Source organism: Lygodium microphyllum, chromosome 8, assembly GCF_053477565.2.
Source record: "Lygodium microphyllum isolate KBCC chromosome 8, Lygodium_microphyllum_v1.1.10, whole genome shotgun sequence".
NCBI classification, from domain to species: Eukaryota; Viridiplantae; Streptophyta; class Polypodiopsida; order Schizaeales; family Lygodiaceae; genus Lygodium; species Lygodium microphyllum.
Genome location: NC_141142.1, coordinates 68,993,528 through 69,018,848, shown reverse-complemented (window position 1 = coordinate 69,018,848; position 25,321 = coordinate 68,993,528). Strand labels below are relative to the sequence as shown.

The window sequence follows — 25,321 nt, the reverse complement described above, 5'->3', positions numbered from 1 at the left end:
TGTACAGAGAGAGAGAGAGAGAGAGAGCCCTCCGTTTGTGGTCGGCTGCTCTGCGTCAGCGTGGAAGCCTGTTGCAGTCGCGTTGAAGCCTCACTGTCCTGTTGCTGCAGCCGGGTGGTTCCTGGATTTTGCAGGTCTGCGGGACTTGCACAGAGCGAGAAAGAGAGAGAGTGAGGGAGCGAGCGAAAGCGAGAAGACAGCAGTATGGCTGGCCTGGATATGGATTTTCTCGACCGGACGGTGGCAGCCCTTGGCCCTGATTCCGATACAGAGGAGCCGGAGGATATGGTGCCATGCACGGAGGAGCCGCCTCCGGGTTCTAAACTGCCGCCTGCAGGCAAACGCTCTAAGCACACTTCAAACGAGCCAATGGGTCCTCAGGACCGTTCCTATGCGCAGGTTGCCTCTGAACCTGTGGATTCGCAGGAAATCGACCGGGAGCATTTGCTGGACTTTGCCAATACTCTGCTTGGCGATTATGTCCAGCATAATAATGAAACTTTCTCTGCTGCGGCTGCGGATGATGTGCTGGAAGCCACGGTGGACCCAAAATCAGTCTTGGGTCCTTCTCGGTGTTTTATGACCGTGCAGTTATACTTTTTTTCACCGGCAGGATCCCAGTGCTCTCACATATTCGCCAGTGGATGCACCATTTATTGCAAGGGGAGTGTGTTGAGGAGATCTTCCTTGGACCTCGCGGCTTTTATGAGGTGCTGTTGAAATCGGAATCGCATCGAGCTGAGCTCCTGTCCAAGTTGCCACTATTCTTTGATCGCCGCTTGGTCCATGTGGTACCATGGCGCCCTATGGCTGACTTCCAGCGTCTGCTTCAACGAGAATGCCCGGTGTGGGTGGAAGTGGAAAATTGTCCAGCGGTATATTGGCCATTGTTGAAGGACGCGATGGCGGTTGTGGGCACAGTGCTGGTTCCCCCAAGCCTCAGGGCTATGAACCGAAACCGTTTATGCATGTTATGGGATACGGCCAGGAAAAGGCCTGCGTGGCTTCGCCTCAATTGTTCTGGCATGCATCCTTTGCATTTTCGCCTGAAATGGGGCAATTTTGCCGGACACTGCTTTTCATGTGGTAAATTAGGGCATTTTGTAGCTGAATGCCCGGAACGGCAACCGTCTTCTGAGGAGGCGCAGGTTGTGCAGCCCAAGGATGACATGGTGCTTGATGCCCAGACACAGGAGACCCTTCAGCCACCTACTGTCATGGATAAAGGTAAACAACAGGTCCGGGGTTTGGATTCTCCTAGCACTGACTGGATTGAGGCACGACAAAAAAAAGGTAAAAAGTTGGACGCAGGCCTGGCAGATCCTGGGCCTAATGCTTCCCCGGATTCCGTGCGCACGTACACGCGCAGGAAAGACATGGTCACCTCACAGCAAGTTGCGCGTACCATGGCCTCGTCCGCCCCCCGTAATCCGTCTTCAAGGAAAGTCTATTCCGAGGGCCCCAAGGGCCCACTTGCTAAGCTGGCGTTTGATGCAAAAGGCAATGTGATTACACCTTGGGATAGGCGTTATCCCCGCCCTACTCCCAAGGTAGTGGATTTCCCTTCTACCTCTAAAGCAGGTCGCCCGAATTCATTTGCAGTATTGGCTGATTTTCTGGATGAGGGTGTCCTGGATGCCCTCGCGGAAAAGGTGCAATCGAGGCAACAGGCGCCTCGTTCCTGACTTCCTTTTTTTGAAAATATATGAAGATTGCCACGTGGAACGTGCGAGGCATTTGCTCTCGCCATAAGCAACATACCATGTGGTCTGTCTTGCATGAGAATCAGTGGGATGTATTGTGTGCAGTGGAGCACAAAAGTCACGGTGAGGCAGGAAAAGTTGTGGATTGTCGTGGATTCCGTCTGTTTTATGCAGGGACACATGCTAAGCACTATTCGGGCGTGCTGATGATTGTTCATGAGAAATACCAGCCTGTTCTTGTTAAAAATGATGTGCAGGGCCGCTTTCTGGTAATCGAAGTCCTATTTGAAGGCGAGATTTTATGGTTGCTGGGACTTTATGCTCCGAATGATCCCGCATCCCGATGGGATCTATGGTCGACTTTGCAGGGCTCCATAGCACTTGGCCGCAGAGGGTTTTTGATGGGAGATTTCAATATGTGTGTGGACTCTTCTCAGTCCACCTCAGGGCATTCGGTAATGGATACGCCAGAAAGCCGGGTGTGGAACTCCTTTGCTTTGCACGTACTTAAGCAAGATCTTTGGTCGTGGCTTCATCCTTCTGTTTCAGGTTTTACTTTTCATTCCGCACAATATACAACCACTTGGTCGCGGTTGGACAGAATGTATATCATGCAGGGGGATGATTTTCTTCCCGAGATGCTGGAGATGAAGGTCTTGCAGCAATATGCGTTGTCGGATCATTTCCCCCTCCAGCTTGAGATGCGGGCACAATCTATTGCACCTTTTATGCAGTTGCTGGATAAGCTCCCTTTATGCTTCAACTCCTCTTATTTGAAGCATCCAATTTTTCAGGGTTATATGCAGCAACTGATTGAGAGGTTCTTATTGGACTTCGCCTCTGAGGGCTTGGCTTTGTTTGCACGCCTGCTCTCTAATGTGCAGCGGGTTGCTCGGCAGTATGGGATTCATAATGCCTCTCTTTGTCGCCGACGTCGACTTGCAGCAGAGGACTTATTGGCCTTGGTCCGTTCCTTGCTCTTGGATTCCCCAGATGATGATTTTCTGCTGTCACTGGAGCGGCGTTTGGCCCATCTTATTCAAGTATTTAGCTTGAAATCTTATCAGCAGGCCAAGCTACATAACTTGACTGGCACATTGCAAGATAGTGCCTGCCAGTCTCATAAGTTCTTTCGCGCCTTGCATGCTTCTCCGGCTCGCGAAAATATGACTCGACTTCAGGATTCGGAAGGTCGCATGGTCACTGATCCGCAGACCATTATCAATATGTGCAGAAATTATTTTATGGATCTTTTTGGTTCTTCTTCCTTGCCGTCTAGCCAGGTTACGCATGCCCGCTCGGTCTTCTATCAGCTGGTCCACCAGCAGGTTCCGTTTGATATGCAAGCCACTTTGGAGGCGGATATTTGCGAAGAGGAGGTTATGGATGTTTTGTTGCACCTGCCTAAGGATAAAAGTCCTGGTTGGGATGGTCTCACTAATGAATTTTTTGAGCACTCGGCCACGCAGTTGGTAAAGCCATTGGTGGTCATGTTTCAGCAGGTTTGGGAAACAGGGGTCATGCCTTCTTCATGGAAAGAAGGCCTTATCAAACTGATTCCCAAGGTCCCTTCGCCGTCAAAGCTGCAACACTGGAGACCAATTTCGTTGATGGGCGTGATGTATAAAATCTTTTCCAAAGTGCTGGCAAATCGGCTTCACAAGCACCTTCCATCTATTGTGCACCCTCTCCAATATGGTTTCATTAAGGGACGCAACATTTTGCATAATATCTTAAATGTGCAAATGGCTATTGATTATGCGCGGCACTCCAATCAGCAAGTGGTCTTGATTCAATTGGACCTGGAAAAGGCGTTTGACTGTGTGGACTGGTCTTTCCTTGCAGATCTTATGTCTGCTATGGGCTTTGGTATCCGCATGTCCCGATTGATCTACACCATTAGTACTGAGGCTTCTTCAAGCGTTATGCTTAATGGTGGGGTCACAGAGCCATTTCTCCTTGCACGCTCGGTCAGACAGTGCTGCCCTTTGAGTCCTCTCTTCTTTGCCTTGGCGACTCACCCGGTCCTTTCAATGTTATCCTCCATGGCGGCTTCTGCCCAGCTGGCAGGGTTATCTCTTCCTTTGGGGCAGCACTTCATTAGCCAATCTCTGGCTGATGACTCCTTTATGGTTTTGCAGGCGGACAGGGATAACATTCGCAAGGCATTAGATGTTTGGACGCTCTTTGGTCAAGCCTCTGGTCTTCGCATCAATGCCTTCAAGTCAGCCATTCTCAGTTGCACGGAGCCTGATTTACAGTCATTAGGCTGGCAGGGCCAGGTGGTTTCCCGTGGCTCCATTGTCAGGCATCTTGGATACCCATTGGGGGTGGATGTACGGCCAAAGGACCTGCTGGAGTGGATTTCACAAAAACTGGCCGCGAAGTTTATGTATTGGAAGTCGCAAGCCTAGCCGTTCCATGTCCGCCTCAGAGTGGCTCAGACAATTATGCTACCAATGCTGACGTATTTTCTGCCATTACTGCCATGGACGCCCACTACTTTGAAGGCTCTCACTCATCCCATTCGTTTCATGCTATGGAAGAAAGATTCACTGCAGGCAGGCATTTCCTGGATTTCATGGTCACATGCATGTACCCCTAAGCGCATGGGTGGTGGAGCTATTTTGGATGCAGAAACTCATATGCTGGCTCTTTGTTGGTCTCTTTTTCGTGCCATGTGTGTGGATCATCACGCGTGGACCATCATAGCCCGTTATTTTCTTGAGGACAGCGGGCTCCGCCAGGGTAACACACGGCTTCGGGCCTCATGGTGGCATGTCCTTAATGCTGACTCTCGATTTTCCAGTCCCTCTTCCTCTTTGTTACTGCACTTGGTCGGCTCTTGGAAAGTGGTGCTCCAAAAGGCCCGTTGGCATCCTGTAGGGGACCGCGTGCAGACTAATTCTTTTCAGCTGGAATTGTTGGCAGTATCCAGATTACTTTCATGGGAAGATAAACATCAGCTCAGACCAAGATTTAACCGCATGGCCCGTTTGGGTGTGACTTCGATTGCGGATGCTACCCTTGCTACTCGCAATGTCCTCGGATCGTTTCGGACTGCTAGGAGACTTTTCAGGATCCCGCGCGGATACCGTGATTTATGGGGGAAGCTTTCGTCGGAACTTCAGGGTAGGCAACCCTTTCCTGCCCTGGCTATGGATCGCCCTTGGCAGGACTGGGACCTTGCAGGTCGGTTGAGTCTGGAAAAGGCCTCTACTAATCAGGTGTATCATCTTCTCATTAAAGATCACGAATGGCTGGGTGTGAAAGCTAATACTGTTTGGGGCCTGCGGAAATCACTGTCATGGTGGCAGGCAACGCTGATGGAGGGATGGCAGAATAAGACACCTTTCAAATGCAAGGTCTTTCTGTGGCGGGTAATGATTGGTGGTCTTCCTCTTGCCTCGGCCCTTTCCAAGCGTCGAATCTCGAATGGCAATTGCTTCTTCTGCACCACTTCGGCGGAATCGGCCCGACATCGTTTTCTTTCTTGCCCGCTCGCCAAGAATATCTGGTCACTCTTGTCGCAAATCTGGCGCGCGGTGGTGGGGTCCTCACTGACTCCTTTCGATTGGGTTTTTGTGCGCCCGAAGTATCCCACACCGCCACCGTTACATATGAAGATCTTATTCCACTTTTTCAGATACTGGGGATGCTGGCACATTTGGACCACCCGAAATGCTTTTCTCTTTGATTCGGCCTCTAATGTACCGCGACATATTGCAAGGCTTAAAGGGCTCTTGCATTGGCAGCTAGATCTCATCAGGCACTCGGACTTGCTCCCTCGGGAGGATTTGCATTCCTGGCATTTGGCAATTGCCTCTGGGTCCTTGCCATGATTGGTGTAACCTTTTTAGTATACTAGTCCGGGGATTTCCCACACGTTGGCCTACGGCCCTCGTGTCTCTTGTACTCGTGTAATCATGTAATCTTGTACTTTTTTCGTAATTAATACAATTACCTTTTACGAAAAAAAAGAGAGAGAGAGAGATGTTAAAGTCTTGGTAGACTTTTGTTTGTTTTTTGCTGACCTGATGGTCTGATGTAAATATTTACTACTTAATTCAATTATCTTCACGAAAAAAAAGAGAGAGTTTCTATCTGAATTTTAGGTTGACTACAACTTGGGACGAGGTCAAGGTGTATCCTGTTCCAGCCATACTATATTTAATCAAGAACATTTTGCAGGTACAATTTCTTTTTTAAACAGTGTCTTTTGCTTGTATCAGATTTGAGAGACACATGAATGAGAGTGTTTGGCTGTCTGTCTGTGCATCTGTTTGTTTGTCTGCTGTGTGGTGAAGGTGGTGGGTGAGTGTTTGATACTTATTTAACAACATCACGTGTAAACTGTTCAGAGCAGGAATTCTACTTCACTCTTGCCATGGTTCAAGTGTTTTATTTGTGTTTGTATATTGCTTTTTCATCCTCTCTTTATTTAACAACATCACATGTAAACCGTTCGGAGCAGGAATTCTACTTCACTCTTGCCATGGTTCAAGTGTTTTATTTGTGTTTGTATATTGCTTTTTCATCCTCTCTTTATTTAACAACATCACATGTAAACCGTTCGGAGCAGGAATTCTACTTCACTCTTGCCATGGTGTTTGTATATTGCTTTCTCATCCTCTCTCTTCTTCCTCAATTTCATCTGGGATTGACCTGTTCTGTTGTTGGAATCTTTGCCTTCAACATTGATTTTTTCCCAACATGCTTCAAAAATGAATGCTAAACAGTAAAATGGTGCCAATCTGGCTTTCATTAAATTTTGGCTATATTTTAGGGTGCAAGCACATTGGCTTGACTTTGTTATACTTTCTGCTGTGTTTTGCAGTACTATATATTCTTATTTGTGGATGCACCAAGTTATCAAATACTGAAAAATTTGAACATCATAACCACTGGTGTACTATACAAGCTTTTCTTGAAGCGACGGTAAAGTTGTTTCAACTCCAAGTTGCATCAACATATGTTCAAGTGCATTTAGTTCAGTGTCAAGAGCTGTGCACAAAATGTTTAATAAAATGGACATGTGGCCTGCTGATATTATTATTTTCTGTTGATATTTCTTAAAGCTCCTTTGTACATGACTGAGTGATGATGTAACAAGATCACTCTGCAAGGATTTTGGGAATTAGGTCATTCAATTTTTGGTTTTGGATGATCAGGTTGACAGCAATTCAATGGGCTGCATATGCCCTCCTTGCTTTGGGTTGCACTACTGCACAGCTAAATGCCTCGTAAGTAAAGCTGCTCATTGCATATTTTCTTCTACTCTTGTGAGAGAATGATGATATTTTGCTCTCTGTGGATTTAGTAAACAATGACCTTTTTCATGTGAAAGTCAATTGCAACATCTGGTTTATCTGCAGTGCTTCTTATCCAGAAAACATAAATAATGCCTTCAAGATTCTTTTTATAATCAGTGGGCAATGTCGTTGACTTGTTGCAGTTTTTTCCATGATTTTGCTTAATTCAGGTCAGAGAGGGTCCTTCAAACTCCCTTGGAAGGATGGATAATGGCCATAGTAAGTTTTACTTTTTTGTTTTTTGGTGGGTGAAAGGGGGGTTTCAAGTAACCTTGTTTGAGTCTTCTCCCATACTTTTGTGTTGCCAAACTGAAAAATGTTCTCTGAAAGGCAGTGTAATTTTTGTTGGCTAATTATAACTTGGGAGAATCTAGTTCAATAGTTGAACCTTTAGTTGACAGACTAAAGTTTAGACGTTTCTCCAGTCAGTCAAGGTACATGATTCCAAGATGCCAAGACCTGATCACTTTCACTCCTTTAGTGGTTTCGAGGAGCCTCAAGGCTGTCAAGCTGTCATGCATTCTTGAGGCCAAGAAGTTCCATCTCAGCAGCGGTACAGGTTTTTAAGAGCCTTTTTGAAACATCACAGCCCTTGATTTGGAATCCTTATCAAACATTTCCATTTGGCCAAATGGTTGGTAATCCACCACATTGTGCTTCAGGTCCCCTTTCTACTGGACATGCTTCTCGGAAGGCCCCAAGAGGGTGGCCTAAACACCGTGGGCTGTTTCCAAGAGGAGATTATTTAACTAATTTTTGTAACTCCCAACATGACATGGATGTTAGGTTAGGAATCAGTATCACACACTTGCACATACTCATAGTGAACAAGTGAACAACAAGAGAGGAGAGTTGTTGGAAGGTCACATCCACTATGTGAGAACGATCATGAAACTACAATTCCTAAGATATTGAAGTACCACATCCACTAATGGGTGTTCACATGGGAAAAAACCCCTCTCCAGCTACAAGGTAAAAAGTGCCCATGGAGAAGGGAGCATTCACACTAGAGCTACGGAGAAACATAAAAATTGTAACAGACCCCCCTCGAGTGAATGGTGTGAACGTACACAAGAAATTGGCAGATCAATTCCCAAATGGTAGTAAGCCTAAAGCCTTGCGAAAGGCCTCGAACTTCTCTCTAGAGAAATAGCTTTTATAAACACATTTGCCAAGTCGTCTTGGGTAGGGGCATAAACCAAGTCAATCTCCCTTGCATAGAGCCTCTCTTTGACACATAATGCATCTCAATGTGCCATTGTGAGCATGAAAAACTAGATTCCTTGCAATAGGCATGGCACTCTAGTTGTCAATATAGATAGGAGTGGATGATTTGCTATCCCATGCTAAGATTGATCAATAGGTATTTGAGCCTACACATTCCAAGCTGTAAATGTTGCCATGTTTTCAGCTTCACAGCTAGACATGGCCACTGCAGACTACTTCTTGCTCAGCCAAGAGATGCATGAATGATCAAGCATGAAACAATTACTAGTAGTGGATACTCACGTGTCAAAACAATGAGCCCAATCAGTATTTGTAAACTCATGCAAGCAAAGAGAAGCATCTCTGAGATAGAAGAGGCTCCATGTCCAAGTGCCTTTAAGATAGCAAAAGACATGCTTGATTGCTTGTAGACATGTAGTAGCAAGAGTGTACATGAAGCGTGCCAGCTGAGAGATCCCAAACTTTAATCAGGCCTTATAGTACACAAATACAATAGACATCCAACAACCTGCTGATAGAGAGAAGCATCACATGGATCTCCTACATCCTCAAGTGTAAATGTGTGGCCTATCTCAACTAGAGTAGAGATAGGCTTGCAATCTTGCATTTGAAAATGCTCAAGAAGTTGCCAAATGTACTTAGACCGTCACAAAACAATGCCCCTCTCAATTGTAAGAAATTGTATGCCAAGATAGTAGTGCAAGTGTGCTTTTAAGGCTACAATGTATGTCTCATGTGGTTTAGTCAATAACATATCATCCACACCGTACATGGATTTTTGACTTAGAGGTGCTCTGTCATAGTCCTACACATGGTAGCTTCGCGCCACTGGCTTTTCAACCTAGTACAATACATTGCACACATGATAGCATCAAGCCAAAATTTTGTGGGTAGCTTATTGTGTGTAAGCACACAACATGCAATCTCTATGAGAGCTCTATTTTTTCTTTTAGCCACATTGTTTTATTGAGGGGTATGAGGCATAGTACACTGATGCATAATGTCTCTTTCAGGCATAAATGTTTTGAATTCATGTGACATGTATTCTCCCCCTTGAGGGAGAGTAACCAACTTGCAATCACAATAATATCCAGACATGGCCAATAAAGCTTTAAAGTGAGCAAATACCTTGATTTGTGCCTCAATGCATACATCCAACAATGACATGTCATATTGTCAATGAAGGTCATGAATACAAGTATCCTTCGATGGATATGACACACATGGGTCCACACTATGCACAAGTAGTAATTTTTGATTAGCACACATAGATTCCTTTTTTGGAAACAAAACATGATGCACTTTGCCAAGAATGCAACTCTCACATGCATTTTGAGTAGGTGCTTTCAATGGAGGAACATCAAGCACCTTAATTGCCATAGTTGAGATGACCAAATCAAGCATGCCACAACTCAGTGGTATCCATAATGGTGGCAGCAACATGTATGTATTCTTTGATGCTCTTTTCTTATGTATATCAAGCTGATATAGGTCATTGTACAATGTGCCAATGACAACAATGGCATCCCTATTATGACAATCATAGAAATTGCATCAATGCATGTGGAATCTAACCATAAAAGCCAACACATACAATAGTTGAAATTTAAAGGAAGATCACTAGCACTATATGGAGCATTTGCATGATCAACATTAATACCATGAGTTCCAAACCCAATGGGCTAGATATGCATTACCAAACTTGCCACTGCATGCCCTAGCATCATGCCAACATTGCTATACAAGGGGTGCGTAATACTAGCCATACCCTGATACATTGGGCCTTGCACACGATGCATTGGTTGCTATACACCATAAGGATTTGTGCCATACATCCCCGTATGTGGTCCCTGACCCACCATAGCATGGAAACTAATGCCGCCACCAAAGCAACTTGGCTGCCCCATTATTGCATGCATGCTTTGCTGTCCAAAAAGCATTGGATTGGCACTTCCAAGTTGGCCTTGCATATGCATGGATTGCCCCATTGGCATGATTTCCTTATGCTCACTACCCACATTTGGAACATCATGTTGCTGTATTGGTTTTTCCTTTAGTGCATCTTGCTGTCGTGAAGCTCTTGAAGGCAATTTCTCTTTGCCTTTGCTGCCCTCCTTCAAAGGGTTCAAAAAGTGCCCGAATTGAGGATCATTTGCCAATTGCACAAGTAGAGTTTCTAAAACGCTAGAAACAGCGTTTTGTGTATCTATGGCACCCTCTAGGAAATCCCAATCAACCCTATCATAAGCTTTCTCGATATCCAAGAGTAGTACGGCCAGTCTCTGCCCACTGTGCTGAGCCCACTTTGTCGCCTCAAAGAAGGTAAATACATTGTCTAGGATGCTCCTATCTTGGACAAAGCCTGTTTGTGTGTCATGGATGATATTTGGAAGCACGGGGCGTAGTCGCCTACCAATCATCTTTGCCAGTGCCTTATAAGCCACTGACAATAAGGTGATCGGTCTCCATTGGGAAAGCTCCAACTGGTCTCCCCCTTTGGGGAGAAGATTGATAAGGCTTGCTGAGAGACTCCTTGGCATCTGTGCTGAAGTGAAAATCTCCTGGAAGGCCATCAGTAGGGGGTCCTTCACCAGTTCCCAGTAGGTATTGAAGAAGGCCTTAGAGAGGCCATCCTCCCCTGGGCATTTCTGCCCATCCTGTGTATGGAAAGCCTTCTCTAGTTCCTTCTCTGTGAAGGGGGTTAGGAGGGAGCGTCCCATCTCCTTTGTGATGAGGGATGGGATGTGATCCCATACTTGCTATCTACATCTTTGTCCTCTAGCTGAAGCTGTCTCCTGTTGGAAAAGGCGCGTGTAATGGTCAGTGGCAATCTCCATTACCTCGTCTGGGCTAGAACGGGTCCTCCCATACTAATCCTGAAGGTTGCGTATTTGCTCTCTTGCGGTGCGGGGCTGGTGCACCTTGAAGAACTCCCTGCACATCGTGTCCCCCTTCTGCGCCCAGAAGGCTGCTGAGGTTCGAAAAGAGAATTCCGAGCGCCTCTTCTCTAGGCCAGCAATGGCTGCTCACATGCGGATCTCCTGTTCGTGGAGTTTGAGATCCCGTGGTGCCTCCTGCAATAATCTTTGCGTGGCTGCAAGGTCCCGCTGGAGTGCTCTCTCCTCCTCCCAGCACTGTTGCTTGGCGTGTATGGCTGCCTCTTGGCAGATTCTGCTCGACTCGGCTAGGACCTCTGCAACCTCCACTGCTATCCGGTCCCTCCTGTCCCACTCTCTGGTCCAAATCTGCTCTATTTGTCTCGTCACCTCCTCCCTTCTATAGATCGAGTCAGGGATCCGACAGGATCGTGTGTCTAGAGCGGATGTTGGGGGGTCAAGTGTCAGGAGAACCGGACAATGTTTGGACAATGTGGTGCCTGCCAAGTGCTCAATCTGGCCTCCACGAGAGCCTCTCCACTCTCCCATATAAAACCTGTCCAACCGCTCGAGCAAGACTGCACCTAGCCGGCTGTATCCCCAAGAGAAGTCCAAAGACCTCTCCCTCCTGTGGAAGGTAGGGTCTCTCCAAGCATCACGTGCTCCGAGTGCAAGCAAAAAGACCTCCCATGCCTCCTGCTCCTCCCCAGCCATGCCCTGGTAGTTTCTGTCTTTGCCCTGTTGGTCCTTCAAAGCCTCCAGGTTGTTGAAATCTCCTCCAACGATTTAGGAGTCCACCTTTGGGAGTCCATTTGCGATCTCCACCCAGAACCTGCTGCGTGCCCTAACCTCCGTAGGGGCATAGACATTGAGGACTCCAATGCACGAGTCCCCAATATCCAATTTGATCCATAGAACCCTTCTTGCTACTATCGTCCCGTGGTCTCGCACACAGGCGGTGAGACTCGGGCCAATAGAGGTGCATACACCTCCACTCCTGCCGTGGGCACCTATGGCGTGCTCCTAGTAAGTGTGTGAGTTGCTCAGAAGTACCTTTCCAACCCGCTGGGCCTGGGTGGGGGTGAGCTTGTGCTCCTGAAGAAGCAAGATGTCGATCCGTCCGGCAAGGGCAGGCTGCAACTCTTGCCAAACAATCAACTTCCTGGAACCACGTGCCCCACTATAGTGGAGACTATTCACATTCCAAGATGCAAGGTGTAAGCTCATGGGGAAACGTGTGACTGACCGAACAGGCATCTGTTCGGTATGGATGTTGCTGATGAGGAGGAGAAACTGTGAGGCGTGCAAGTGTGCTTTGCTGCCGGTCTGGACGGTGAACTCCAGTTTCCCATGGTGGCCCTCGGCCCGGACCATAGGGGTGATAGATGCGCCAGGTGGTACTATCAATGCATCTATTAGCCTTGTTGAGAGTCGCGACTTTGTACACTGGTAGAAACGGGCCGCCTGTGCCGGGGGCCACTTGATCATGTCCATCGGAGCTCTCCACTGTGGAAGGGCTTGAAAGATAATGCTCAAGTGTGGGACCTCGGCACTGGCCCACCAATTAATGTCCATCATGCAACCAGGCCACTGTTGTGCAAACAGTGCTAATCCTTCATCTCCCATTCACTGGGAGATGTGATCCGCTACCTGACTCTTAACTCCTCCTCAATTTGTGTAGTCATCCACTCCCTTGAGTAAGAGGACTGAAGGAAAAAGGCATAGTTTGGTCCATCCGGTGGTGCTAGTAGATGGACCTTGCCCCTCCTTGACTTACGAACCACGAAGATCCCCACCTCTAGAGGTAGTGGGAACTCTCGCGCTCCGCAACTCTTAGGTAGGACCATGGGCCACTGCGGAAGAACTCCTGTGGCAATAGTTGTGCCTATCTCGGGAAGGTGTGGCGGTTGGTAGGGGCAGATGAGTTGGTGGCTGTGTGGGAGGGGGAAGACTACTGGTACGCGGAGGAGGTAGGTGTGTGTGGCTCATCAGCTCCTGTGGGAGGAGGGGAGGTGGGTCTGGGGGGGATCACTTGAACTGGGTGCGGATCAGGGGGGGGTGCTCGGTAGGGGGGGTGGTGGGGGGGAAGAGGATTGAGGGATGGTGGGATGGACGGAGATGCATGGCCGGTGTGGGGGGAGGGGTGGTGGCCCTGGAAAGGGGGGGCTGTGGGCCAAGGTCAGGGGGGGGGCATGGGATGTTGGGGGGGGGGGTAGGTGAGGGGACTGTGGAAACCTAGGCGAGGCAATTTGTGGCGCGGGTGGAGGATGTGGGGGGCTGCGGTCTTGCCGGGTAGGATGGACAGGGGGGGGGGGGGGGGCTGTGGAGTGCTCCGTCGAGGGGTCGTCGCTTGCCCGTTTGCACCCTGTTGACGAGGCTGGGTCTGAGGAGCTGGCTGTGCCCTCCCTGCCGTCTGCCTCTTTGTCATCTTTGGACCCGTGTGAAGCCGTTAGCGTCCACCTGCGGGCCTGTCGGCGGAGTCGCCTTGGCTCCGAAATGCATACAAATTGCTGCCTGATGCCCAAAGTCGTGGCAGCGCAAGCACTGCCCTGGTTGCCCAATCACAATGACCTGCTGCCTAAAGGGGTGCCAACCTGCCTCAATCTCTAGGAATTGTGGGATATTCCTTACCTCTTTCATTGCCACCCGTACCTTTGGGACTCTTGTTGCTGTCACTGGATCGACGAAAGACGCAGGAAGGATAGTGTTGAAGAGCCGTCCAAAGTCTTCCACCAACTAGCGATACTCAATCGCCATGCTAGGGAAAAGAAGGGTGACCGAGTGCCGAAGAAACCTGTTGTGGAGTGCAAACGCCTCCACAGTAAAGCCACTATACCAAGGGACCATGTATATGACCCCCTTCGTGGACGCATATGGTGAATTGGCGAGTAACTCGCGAGTTGCGTCCGCCAAGCAGAGCCGGACCATGAAGATCCCTTGGCCCAATAGGACTGCCTCCACGATCTGCACTGTGCCGATGCGCAGCGTGGAGTGAGGCCAGTCCTGAAGTTGGGCCTTGGCTGGGGAATGCCCTACTACCTGACCATAAATCGCTGTTTCCATTAGCTCCAGCTGCTTAGCTCGAACAGCTAAGAGCTGCTCCTCAAAGAGGACTATGCGCAAGGTGTTTGACTGGGGGGACACTCGCTGAGTGCTCCGGTGTCTGACAAGAGGTTTCCATTGCGTGTCCCTTCTAAGAGAACTACCAATCACGTTGCGGTTCTACCTGAGGGGGGAAGTTGCTGCAGATAGAGGGAGCAACAATCGTGTGGGCAGACAGGCGGGGGACAAACGTCTAGGCGAGGGGTAAAATGGTCAAGCGGGGTGGAAAGACGGGGGGGAGAAAACAGCCCACAATCTTTGGGGGGGTGCGATCAGGCGGAGCGAGGGGCACGATCCAAACTGGGGGGTGGGCGCGATCAGACGGAGCGGGGGGGTAGAACCATACGATGTGACGGTGCTGAGTGCGGTGTTTTTCAACGTACTGTTACAATGGGATCCTACACAATAGAAGGATAAATAGAGGTTTTCTAGGAAGGATATCTACGTCATGTTGATTATTAATGTGTTCTCTATATTTGTTTGGGCTTTCTTCTTGAAGGCTAAATTATGAAGTTAGAGGTGTTTCAGAACTTTTGCAGTTGGAGGAATATGATGGCATTGCTGATCCTGTTGCATTCATGTGGACCATACTAGTATTGACATGCCATCAAAGAATGTTGTGGTAGAGAGCGAGAACGATATGGTAATGAAGATGGCCTGCTCTATGCTTGAGCATCAGGGCTACCTCATTAACTTTGGGTCGGGATAGTTTCCACTGCAGTATATATGTGCAATTGGTTGCACATTCTAAAGGAGAAGAGCGGAGGTTGGAGACAAATTCCAAGCACCGCATGTTCATTGCTACATTTGGTTCACCTGAGGATATAAGCTCTCTGATCCGGGTCTGAATAGGTTCCAGTTAGAAAGGATCTGAGCTCTCTTGAGGATGCTGTTTAGTGCACTACTTCACCAGGTAGTCCTTAAGTCATCAACATGTGGTGATTTTGAGGAGGCACAACCCACTGTAGCACATGATTGGTCCCTCCATCCTATCTTCCACTTTTTCCTCCTATTCTGCGAGTATTCCTATCCTAGTCCTACTGTAAACATAGCCTCAACCACTTGACCACGGTCCACAAGTGCCCGTTGCAGATGCAGTAGAGCCACAACAGCCAAATGCAGTCATGTGAGAGCCAGATGGGCCGATGCGATGCAGGAGAGTGAGCCAGAGTTGCAAGCAGTAGGTGTGTAGGAGTTAAAGACCACAATCCACTCAGCAATTATCTTTCAGAGTTCCACTGGTTAAGGACTCTTATGCAGGACTCTAGGGTTCATTCATTCCCTGGGCCTGCTAGTATAGACTTATGTGCTCATAAGGTTAAACAATCAGCAGGGACACCATCAACATGTTGGTTCACTTATGTGAACTATACTCTTTACACACATGATTATGGAGGACAGGGAGCTTAATTGTATTTTGTCTCCCACCTTCAGTCCTCACACTTCCAAATCCCTCATTGCAGCTACAACCTGTAGCACATTTAAGAGCTTTCTTTGTATCAACCTTCTTCATCAATCAGTGCCAAGTTCCTTTTCATCACCTTCATCATTGCTCTTCTGTGTTCTATCTTTTGTTTAACGTGTCCCTTCTTTTGCTGCCATTTTTGATAAAAGTGCGTTTTCTCATTTTGGGATGGAAAGATGCGGGGAAATGCTCACAGACAAGTCCTAATAGTGTACTTTACACAGGTCATGGCTTTATTGAGCGGTTTTGCTGGAGTATACACTGAGGTAATATGAAACTTCGTAGTATTTGAAGCATTGGTAACAGTGGTCAGTGACCTACAGCTTGTATGCAATATTTGGCATTATAGAAGAAATTCAGTGTTTTCCATTTAATGACTGGGTATTAATTTCACTTTTCTGGAATATTAAACAGGTGATAATAAAAAGGAGACCATCTCGCAACATTAATGTGCAGAACTTTTGGCTTTATTTTTTTGGCATTACCTTCAACATTGGAGCCATATTTACCCAGGATTTTGATGACATCTTGAACAAGTATGTGAACAAGGAGTGACCACCATTTACAAGCAAAGGTTTCCTTTGGTACTCATGTGTTCACTAGTAGTTGAATCTAATGGTCTTCTCTTTTTTTTCTTGTTTGTTGACTTCCAGGGGCTTCTTTCATGGATATACATTTATCATAGTCTGCATGATCATAAATCATGCACTAAGGTATGCAAGTAAATATAATCTTAGCCAACATCCCCATGCTCTATCAATCAGAGGTGAAGTCTTCTTTCTGCAGTGATAGTCCATTGATAGTGATAGAGGGACTTTATATTTTCAAGTAGTATGGTGAATATTGTTCTACCGTGAGTTCCTCTTTTCTATTTTGATATATGGTAAGAGATCGAACGTTCATACCATTGTTGTGCTCAAAATGTCTTTGTTGATTTCACTTTTTAGTAGAAGTGCTGTCCATAATAGAGAAACTTTCTTTTTGCATGTGCAGAAAAGCTATGATTATATTATGATTCTTGATAGTATAAAACCTTTTGCTTTAATGAAATAGATAATTATAATGAGAATGATTTACCTATTTAACTTTCAGCAAGTTCTCAAATTTCTCATCAACCATGTTTACTTCGGCAGTGGCATTGCTGTATCTATGGTGATGAAATATGCAGACAATATTGTTAAAGTATGCACACCTTCCATCCTACACCATGTAAAGATTTGTCAAATTGCTTCATCTACTAGCACATTCTGAGTATCGTATTGTCTGCTTATTTTCCAGGTTTATTCAACTTCCGTAGCAATGCTGCTGACTGCAGTGATCTCTATGGCACTTTTTGGCTTCAAGCTGAGCCTCCCATTTGTTCTCGGATCTTCGTAAGTTTTAACTTCTTGTCGATGAACTTCTCTCCTAGTTGGATTCAGGCAATGTATAAGGGAGATGATCTGTATGAAACATGTTAGTAGGTCTAGTGCATGCAAATGGGATTACTTTTCCAAAAGAGATCAGGATCATGAAGGGTAGTTACTTCTGGCTAACTTGACACAGCAAAGCCTGTGCAGCCAAGAGGAAGCCTGGAAAGAACAAATGAACCAAGCCAGGTACTCCACAATGCAGCACACGTACTTGAGTTTGTGGAGTTGACAAAGCTATAACCCTTGATGGAGACTCTCACTTTATAAGTTCCTAGCGCTTCACTTGCAACTTGTGGGTGTTTAAACATTTGGAAGGACCTTTTTGTGACCTCTGCTAAGTGTTGTATAGCCCATAGTATCGTTCTGCTAGAATCTTCTGGACTCATTTTCTTGATCTTGTGTCTCAGTTCTTGGGTCTGACTAGTGTCTCCGCATTAATGATGGCATTTCATGAATCCTTGCACACAAAAACCAAGTCCTGATCCCAAGCTTCCAATGACTGCTGCTAGATTCATCTGGATGGAGTCTTTCTGACTTATGAAACAGCAAACAATCAAATCAAAACAAAGAGAAATCAACTAGAGGGTGTGCAGAAGGAGTCGCCAATGCAAGTCTCCAACTTGGAACTGATCTAAGCATTAACATCTCTCTTTTTAGCTCAAGCAAGCTTGCACTAGTCTGTCTCAAAAGCATTAGGGCTAACTTAAAGGCAGTATGAATTCTCATGTCCATGCTTACCAACCAAGAGTCTCCCTGGGAAAACTCTAGAGAGCTACTTAAACTTAAAACAACAAAGATGTATCATCACAGCTTTCATCCCAAGCTTAGACTACATGATTCTTAAATTCATGGATCCATATCAGCGAAACACAGATCATGGAAGTCCTTGAAAATGCGAATTGCAGAAAACTTCAACCCATTGCCCTACTACTGAGGAGTGCATACTGCATATCATGCCCCCTTCATTAATGATGGTGGTACCATGCCTAGTGGAGCAGGAGGCGGTGGAGTTGCACTACCTAAGTACCAAGCATTCCCCCCTACATATCGATGTCTTACTACAGAGTTCTCCATCAAGAACCGTGGTCCTACTTGAACATTGCTGGCTACAAGAGTTCCCACTTCATCTAGAGGTGGCCAATTTTGTGATATGCAAGTCTAGGCATGGCAAGCTTTGAATGATGGGCTGGACCACTTCATTGGGCCAAGTGTTCCCGTGTTTGGTCCAAGGAGGTAGAGGAGACTATCATGAGCTATCATTGCTATAGTGGCTAGGCATGGGTGGGCTAGATCTCTTGGCCATATAGTCGTGCTAATGAGGAGTGACACCTCTTCATGGATATGCTAGAGCGGCTGCTGCAGTGACCGCTGCTATATCACAAAAAAGGAAGACCAAGGTCATGATCTTTAGAACCACCTTAGTCTAGGGCAATATAGTAGAGCAATTATCCTTCCGTGTATACATTATGTTCACTTTTGTCGAACCCAAGTTATCCATGGCCAAAGCTTGTGTGCTAGACTCACAATGGGATTCTTGACAGGCTGCACTACAGAGGCGATGCAACCTGATCTTCTTCCAAGAGCCAAGGATGAAGCTAAATGTTTTTGATATACTTGTCACTCCAGCCTTGATCTATGGAACTACTTTCTTGGGACTTGGTCGTCACAACAGAGGGCAAAGGGTGGAGAAATCATTGCTTTTGATGATTATTATGATGGTATATATCACACCATCTATACTAAGTGAGATCATGTGGCTAGAGCTCGCATGCTTTCACATAGAAAGGATGTGTCATTGAGTGTGGATTAGATTGACAAGAACAAACATTCACAATCATTAAGATGGTAGTGATAATTAAAGCTTGTATAATATTTATATCTATGCTTAGAGGTAAAAAGAGTGCTTGCCTTCTCATTCAATCTCAAAATGAGCTTCTTATATTGTTTTTGTGTTGTACTTTGAAAGAGTCGTCATTTCATACCTATATTTGGGGACCCATAAATTTTTAAGGGATCCCTAGATTATAGGAGATGCCCATGCCTAAAAATGCTACTCAAAAAAATAGGGCTAATATAATGATAGTAGTAAGTTTGTATTCTAACAATTTTCAGCCAAACATGGTAGTTCTATTTTGGAAGCTTTAAGTTTTCAGACCAAGCACGGGTCATTTGTCATTCAAACTTTTAAGTGTCCTTCCACTTTTCACTTCATGATATGTGGTTGATACTTGCCCTTAGCCCCAGTTTCTCTCTACTCTTAAAGCTACTTTTCCATATATAAAGAGCTCTCCTTATTTTTCCTAAAGTTCCTTTTGTAGCTAACGATAGCTCTAAAATTGGTGACAACCATCTCCTTGATCAAATACCACCTTGTCAACAAATCCCTCAACTTTTACCCCTCCAATTATAGTCTTCACAGCAACGGCATATATATTATATTTCTAGCCCTCTTTGAGTATTTTCAACTTCTCTCTTTTAGTTTCAGATCATGAATAAAAGCAAGCCAATTTAATGCTCAACTACAATGATGAAAGGTAGATCTAGGGTCAACTCCTCTATGGATGTATGTGCCAACTTGGAAGAGGTCCTCCACCATCATGGGGACAATAGGCCCTAATATGCTTGAGTTTTGGTCCAAAGTGCCCAACTAGGTTGTGTATGTGGAAATATGTGGCGTCTTTCTTTTAATGCACACCATGGGTATACCATGACTTGTGACCACACATCAATGGTCAACTCTTAATGCAACTTTGTAGCTACATCATATTAATACAAAACCTCTCAAGGCAATTTGAGTGCAACAAGGAAAAGAAGCCAAGGGCAGGGGGTATAGATGCTTTGGAGAGTGCCATTCTGTACCATGATGAATAGGCTATGGTATCCTTAGGCCATTCTAGATGGCTAGTTATGTGCCATCTCCTCTTGAACATAGGGGGAATTTTTGTGATGGTGGGCAATGATTAGGTGGTCCAATTCTACGGCTCTTTCTTGTACCACCTTCCTTGGCAATCTTTTGAGGGTATGGTAGTAGCTTTGTTGAGTGCTGCTAACAATTTTAGCTGAGCTATCAGTATCAATCTCTTGCATGTGAGCTGCAAAACCTTGTGTGAATGTATACTCTACTTTTTAACTAGTGGATATATGAAACTACAACATAAAGAACAAAGAGTGCAACTATGCATTTGTCTACATCGTTAGAGGGGCTAATAGGAGATCTCTAAGTAGATACCCTAAAGAATACCTGAGAGAAAATAACATTTTGGTTAGGGGGTCACACACACACACACACACACACACACACACACACACACACACACACAGTTATATTAGCGTCTACAAAAGGCCAAATCAGCCTATGAGACCAAAATGTTACATTTGAAAAGTCAGGGAATTTTCCAAGTCTCAAAATAGCTGTCATCTAATGTGCAGTCAGGAGGGATGGAGGGAGGGAGAGAAGCATGGGACTTGCGCAATCTGCAGACGTGACTTGCAAGTGGCAACATGCTTAGTAGGTGATTGGCAGGCAGTGCAGATCATTTTGGGCACAGTTTGGCAAGTTGAGGAACTCACAGGGCATAGCACAACCAGGTGGTAGGAGGGACTATGCACACCCTGAGGGTAGTGAGTAGGAAGGTGGGGGCAATGGCATCATTGAATAGGCCGGTTTTTGTTTGCCAGCGTTATTGTGGGTCACGTGTCCTACACATGGCGATGCAAACCAGGTGATGGCTTGCAGGCACATTGAAGTTTTGATGTGTGCAACCCTTAATAGGTGCGAGGCACCTTGACGCCAACCCTAATTAGTCCTCAATACACAAATAGATGTTTGGTAGTTCAATGCTTTATAGACCATCTCCTTGAAGACTACTGACTTGTAGAAGAGTGAATAACTGACCTGTGAACTAACTTTGGAGAGATGGAGACCTCTCATGGCATAGAAATGGATATCATTGATCAGCACTTGGCTGGGGTGGAAGGTAAATATGATTTGTATTCTGATGAGTAGTCTTAAGCAGAGGACATTCATGAAGAGGTTGAAGGTGATGAAGCAAGTAAGTGCTACAATATAGTGGTGGATCCCACAGGCACGAGTGCATTGGAATTTGCACAGCAAGGTGGATGTGCTCCTTTGTAGGAGAAGGGGGACATGTTCCAAGGTATGCTGGCTCAATCTAATAGCCTAATGAGGGAGTATGTTCATGCAAATGAGGGTAAAGTGTTCGCCTACCAGACGGTGAGCATGTGGTGATGGTTCTGGGAACAAATATTGTATTGTAGCAGCCTTCCATGAGTGGGTTCCCATCTTCTACATTGGTTTCATTCCCGTCATAACTCATATTGTGTACCCCTCCATCAAAACATTTCGGCAAAGGAGTAAGGGATTTTATTCTAGGCCCCACTCATTTCTATGCTTGTAATGGCTGTGGGAGATAAAGGTTCTTCACATTCTGCCTTGCAGTTTGATGCTCAGGGAAGATTGCTTCCATTGAGGGATGCTTTTTGTTATCAGCAACAGCAGTTTCATTCTTGGGTGTCAATTACTGGTTTGCTGAGGGCTCACCTTGTAGATGTCATTTGCGGTGAAATGGAGAGGTTTCAAGAAGGTAAAACTGCATATGCCAAAGGGAAAGCATTGCAGCAATAGTTTTCTCTTGCCTATTCTATCACGAGGATGACTTTTTGGAATGTTAAGGGTGTCTTGTTTGGAAGCAAACAATATAAAAAGTGGATAACTATTTTCGCTGGAAATTGGGATATTTTCGGTACAGTGGAGCACAAGCAACATTGCTGGGTTTATCATGGTAGGGGCTTTTGCCAATGGCTGGTTCAGTTTATGCATATAAGGATTGTATGGTGTTTTTCAATGGTCGTGCACCTAGTAAATTTGGGGTCATGCTCACTATTCGCTCTTCCTTGCAGCCATCTTTGACTTGCCAGGATGCTTAAGGCGGGTTTATGATTGTGGAGATCATGTATGAGGCCGAGGCTCTTTGGCTAGTGGGGTATATGCATCCAATGCAACTCGGGATTGTCGGCAGCTTTGGATGGACTTGCAGTGTCTCTCTTTAGCCCAGCAAGGGATTGTGATGGGAGACTTTAATACTTAGTATGTGGAGTAGGCAATGTCGCCTCGTTCTATTGTGGATGGTTTGGAATGCAAGGCATGGGATGCTTTGGCAACCTCGTGATTGAAACAAGATATGTGGTACTAGTTCCATCCTTTTGAGCCATGTTTTACCTTCCGTTCCCTTCAACATTCTAGAACCTAGGCTAGATTGGATAGGATATATGTGTACTAGAGTGATTCTTTCCTTCCAGTAGTGCTTACTATGTGGGTGGAGAGACAACATGTCCTCTTGAACCATTATCCTTTGGTCTTAGAAATGCTTCAAGCCCCTGCTCGGGTGCCTATCCTTGAGATTCAATTAGGCTTGCTTGTTGCATAACCAGTTCTTAGGATACATGCGATAATTAATTGCTTCTTTTGGCAGATAGGTCTTATATGAGGGTATGGAAGCATGGCCAATCTTTTGGGATCATGTATGTGCTTTGTCTAGACCTACGGGATTCAACATGCAGCTACATTTAGAGTAGAATAACAACATTTACAACCTTTGTCGGAACAACCTATCATCTTGCAGCAGGCTGGGGACTCATATAATAAATTGGCCACTTATTTAGAATGGTTAAAATGCAGAGTACATGTTCTCCATGATGAGCAATATGTAAAATATAGACTATTGGCATGTTTGGATGCTTTGTATGATAACAATTGTCACACTCATCAATTTTTTGATTTTCTTTGCCAAAAATATGCATATGAGAATATTGTGCACTTGTTGGATATGCTAGATGTTGTGGTCATTGAGCCTCACTCTATAATCCATATTTGCCTTTGGTACTATAAATCTTTGTTTGGTCCAAAAGAAATTCTTACTAATGTGGTTCATGCTGCTTGCAAGTATAAGTTAGGCATGGTGCATGACGAGGTGAAGCTTGAATGGGCAGATCTTATGAGGCAAATATTGCTGAGAAAGAGGTTGAGGAAGTGTTGTCCCATGGGATCATTATATAAAAGAGAGAGAGAGAGAGAGAGAGAGAGAGAGTTATATTAATGTCTACAACAGGCCAAGTTGGCCTAAAATGTTGCATACAAAATGTCTGGGAGATTTCAAAAGTCCCAGTGAAGCTAACGTTTATGCTATGTTGAACTAAATTGAGTAGGTACAAAATGATATCTAGACTAGATACAATCTAGAGGTACTCCCAGTGCGGTGTGGAACTGCTCCTGGAGTGTTCATCCTAGGATGTCCCGCATGGGTCGGTCTAACATGGAGAGACTAAAGCGGCGGGGCAGGGCCCTCCGATGGCGGCGTAGTATCCCTTGTATCTTCGACATGTGTCTTCTGCGGGGACGGGGGCCGGCGGGGTGTGGGCGCCGGGCTTTGCCTCTCGCTGTGGCTATTTCTAAGGTGGTCCCCCGGGGTCGGGAGGCCGGTTGGGTTGGTGGGGGCTCAGTGGTGGGGAGGGTAGCTGGTATTTGGTAGAATTCGTTGAGTGTGCGTTGGTTGGTGGCTCCTTGTCTTTGCTCCGTGGTTCGTAGGAGGTGGTCTCTGTGGCGTCGTATTTCCAGTAGAAAGAGCCCCAAGCATCTCTGGTCTTTGAATTCCATCACCTTGGAGAGTGGTCCGAATCCTTAGCTGAATAGGCAGTGGAAGCGTCCCCGGATTTTGTAGTACACTGGGCATCTACAGATATAGTGTTCCTCTGTCTCTGGCTCGAGATGGCAGAGCTGACAGATTCGGTCTTCTGGGGGGAGGGGGTTGGCCCCGTATCTGCCTGTTTCGACCCGTAGTTGGTGTGAGGACGTGCGGATTTGTCCGATGGCACTTCTGACCCCGTGAGACAGGTGTGTGTCCATGTAGCTTAGGCGGGTGATGAAGCCATCCAGGGAGATGTGCAAGAAGTGCTCTCGGTACAAAGCCTTCTTGGTTCCTAGTTCCGACGTGGGGGTCACCCATGTCCTGGCTGTGTCTGTCTGGATGATATCCATTCTGATGATGCGATTCACCTCCTCTTGGCTGAGCTCCGGGTGTGGGCAGTCTAGTCTGTATTGTAGTGGGGGGAGGTGGTCCATGTGCAGGCCATGGAGCCGTAGCCAAGTCTCTGTTCGGGCATACCAGCACTCAGTGTCCCCTTGTGTTGCTAGGTGTTTGGATGACTCCAGGGCAAGTCTGGGGTACTGGTGCCAGGGCAAGTCCCATATTCGGTGCAAGAAGGTCACGGTCTGGAAGAGGGCCTCAGCCACGAGGGGCGGTGCCCCCAGCTCTGCGCGGATGATCTCGTGTGGTACGGAGGGCTTGCTTCGGATCATCCGTGAGATCATAAGTATTAAGGGTCTCTCCATCTGCTCCCATCCCTCATAGGTGGCCTCCTCCTTAGGCCTTCTCCATTGACCTGAGGGCTGCATAGCCTCGGGTTAGTCTATCTTCTGCTACTTTTCTCAGGGTAAATCTCGGTCCAGAGAATGTAGTCCCCAGATAGACGTATCTTTGGACCACGTCCACGGTCTCTCCACCGTATGTGAAGGGAGGTACCGACCGTCGGAGCCATTGGGTTGACGTGTTGAACACCATGACCTTGGTTTTCCCCAGGTTCACAGTTAGGTCTTTGTCTTGGCAGAAGGCCTGTAGTGCATCCAGTTGGCGCTGTAGCCCTTCGGGTGTGCTGGAGATGAGGACTATGTCGTCCGCATATAGTAAGATGGGTATAAGTGTCCCTCCCAGGCTCGATCCCTCCTCACCCAATCTATCTATGTACTCTGAGATCTCATCAATGTAGAGGCCAAATAGGGTGGGTGAGAGTGGGCATCCATGCTTGACTCCGATGGTGCTGGTTATCTCCTTTGACAGCCCTCCTGGTGCCCCGTTACCGATTCATATAGTGCCAGTATCCCCCATCGCATTTCGGTTGGGACCTCCAATTCCTGTAGTCTCTGCGTGAGCCTCGCTCGTGGGACTGTGTCAAAGGCATTGCGGAAGTCCACGAAGCAGCAGTACACCCGTCTTCCATGTGCTCTGCCCTCCTCTATGATGGCTCTCAGTGTGAGGATATGGTCAAGGGTGCAGAAACCCCTCCTAAACCCTGCTTGTCCTGCCGCCCGATGTTGGTGTTGCTCTGCCCACTTGCTCAGCTCGTGGTCCAGTATGGATCCATAGAGCTC

The 25,321-nt window shown here is 46.5% G+C and overlaps 1 protein-coding gene across 2 annotated transcripts in view; it reads left to right on the top strand.

Moving 5' to 3' along the window:
• The window catches only part of LOC148032425 (CMP-sialic acid transporter 2-like), a 109,525-nt gene that overhangs the window by 58,579 nt on the left and 25,625 nt on the right, over nucleotides 1–25,321 (top strand). For both annotated transcript variants that reach the window (XM_087683083.1, XM_087683082.1), the window contains exons 5-13: nucleotides 5,819–5,894; nucleotides 6,541–6,641; nucleotides 6,875–6,946; nucleotides 7,186–7,234; nucleotides 15,910–15,951; nucleotides 16,100–16,221; nucleotides 16,339–16,398; nucleotides 16,819–16,867; nucleotides 16,964–17,058. In XM_087683083.1, the coding sequence (XP_087539209.1) occupies nucleotides 5,819–5,894; nucleotides 6,541–6,641; nucleotides 6,875–6,946; nucleotides 7,186–7,234; nucleotides 15,910–15,951; nucleotides 16,100–16,221; nucleotides 16,339–16,398; nucleotides 16,819–16,867; nucleotides 16,964–17,058 (666 nt within the window). The remainder of the gene's footprint in view (nucleotides 1–5,818; nucleotides 5,895–6,540; nucleotides 6,642–6,874; nucleotides 6,947–7,185; nucleotides 7,235–15,909; nucleotides 15,952–16,099; nucleotides 16,222–16,338; nucleotides 16,399–16,818; nucleotides 16,868–16,963; nucleotides 17,059–25,321) is intronic.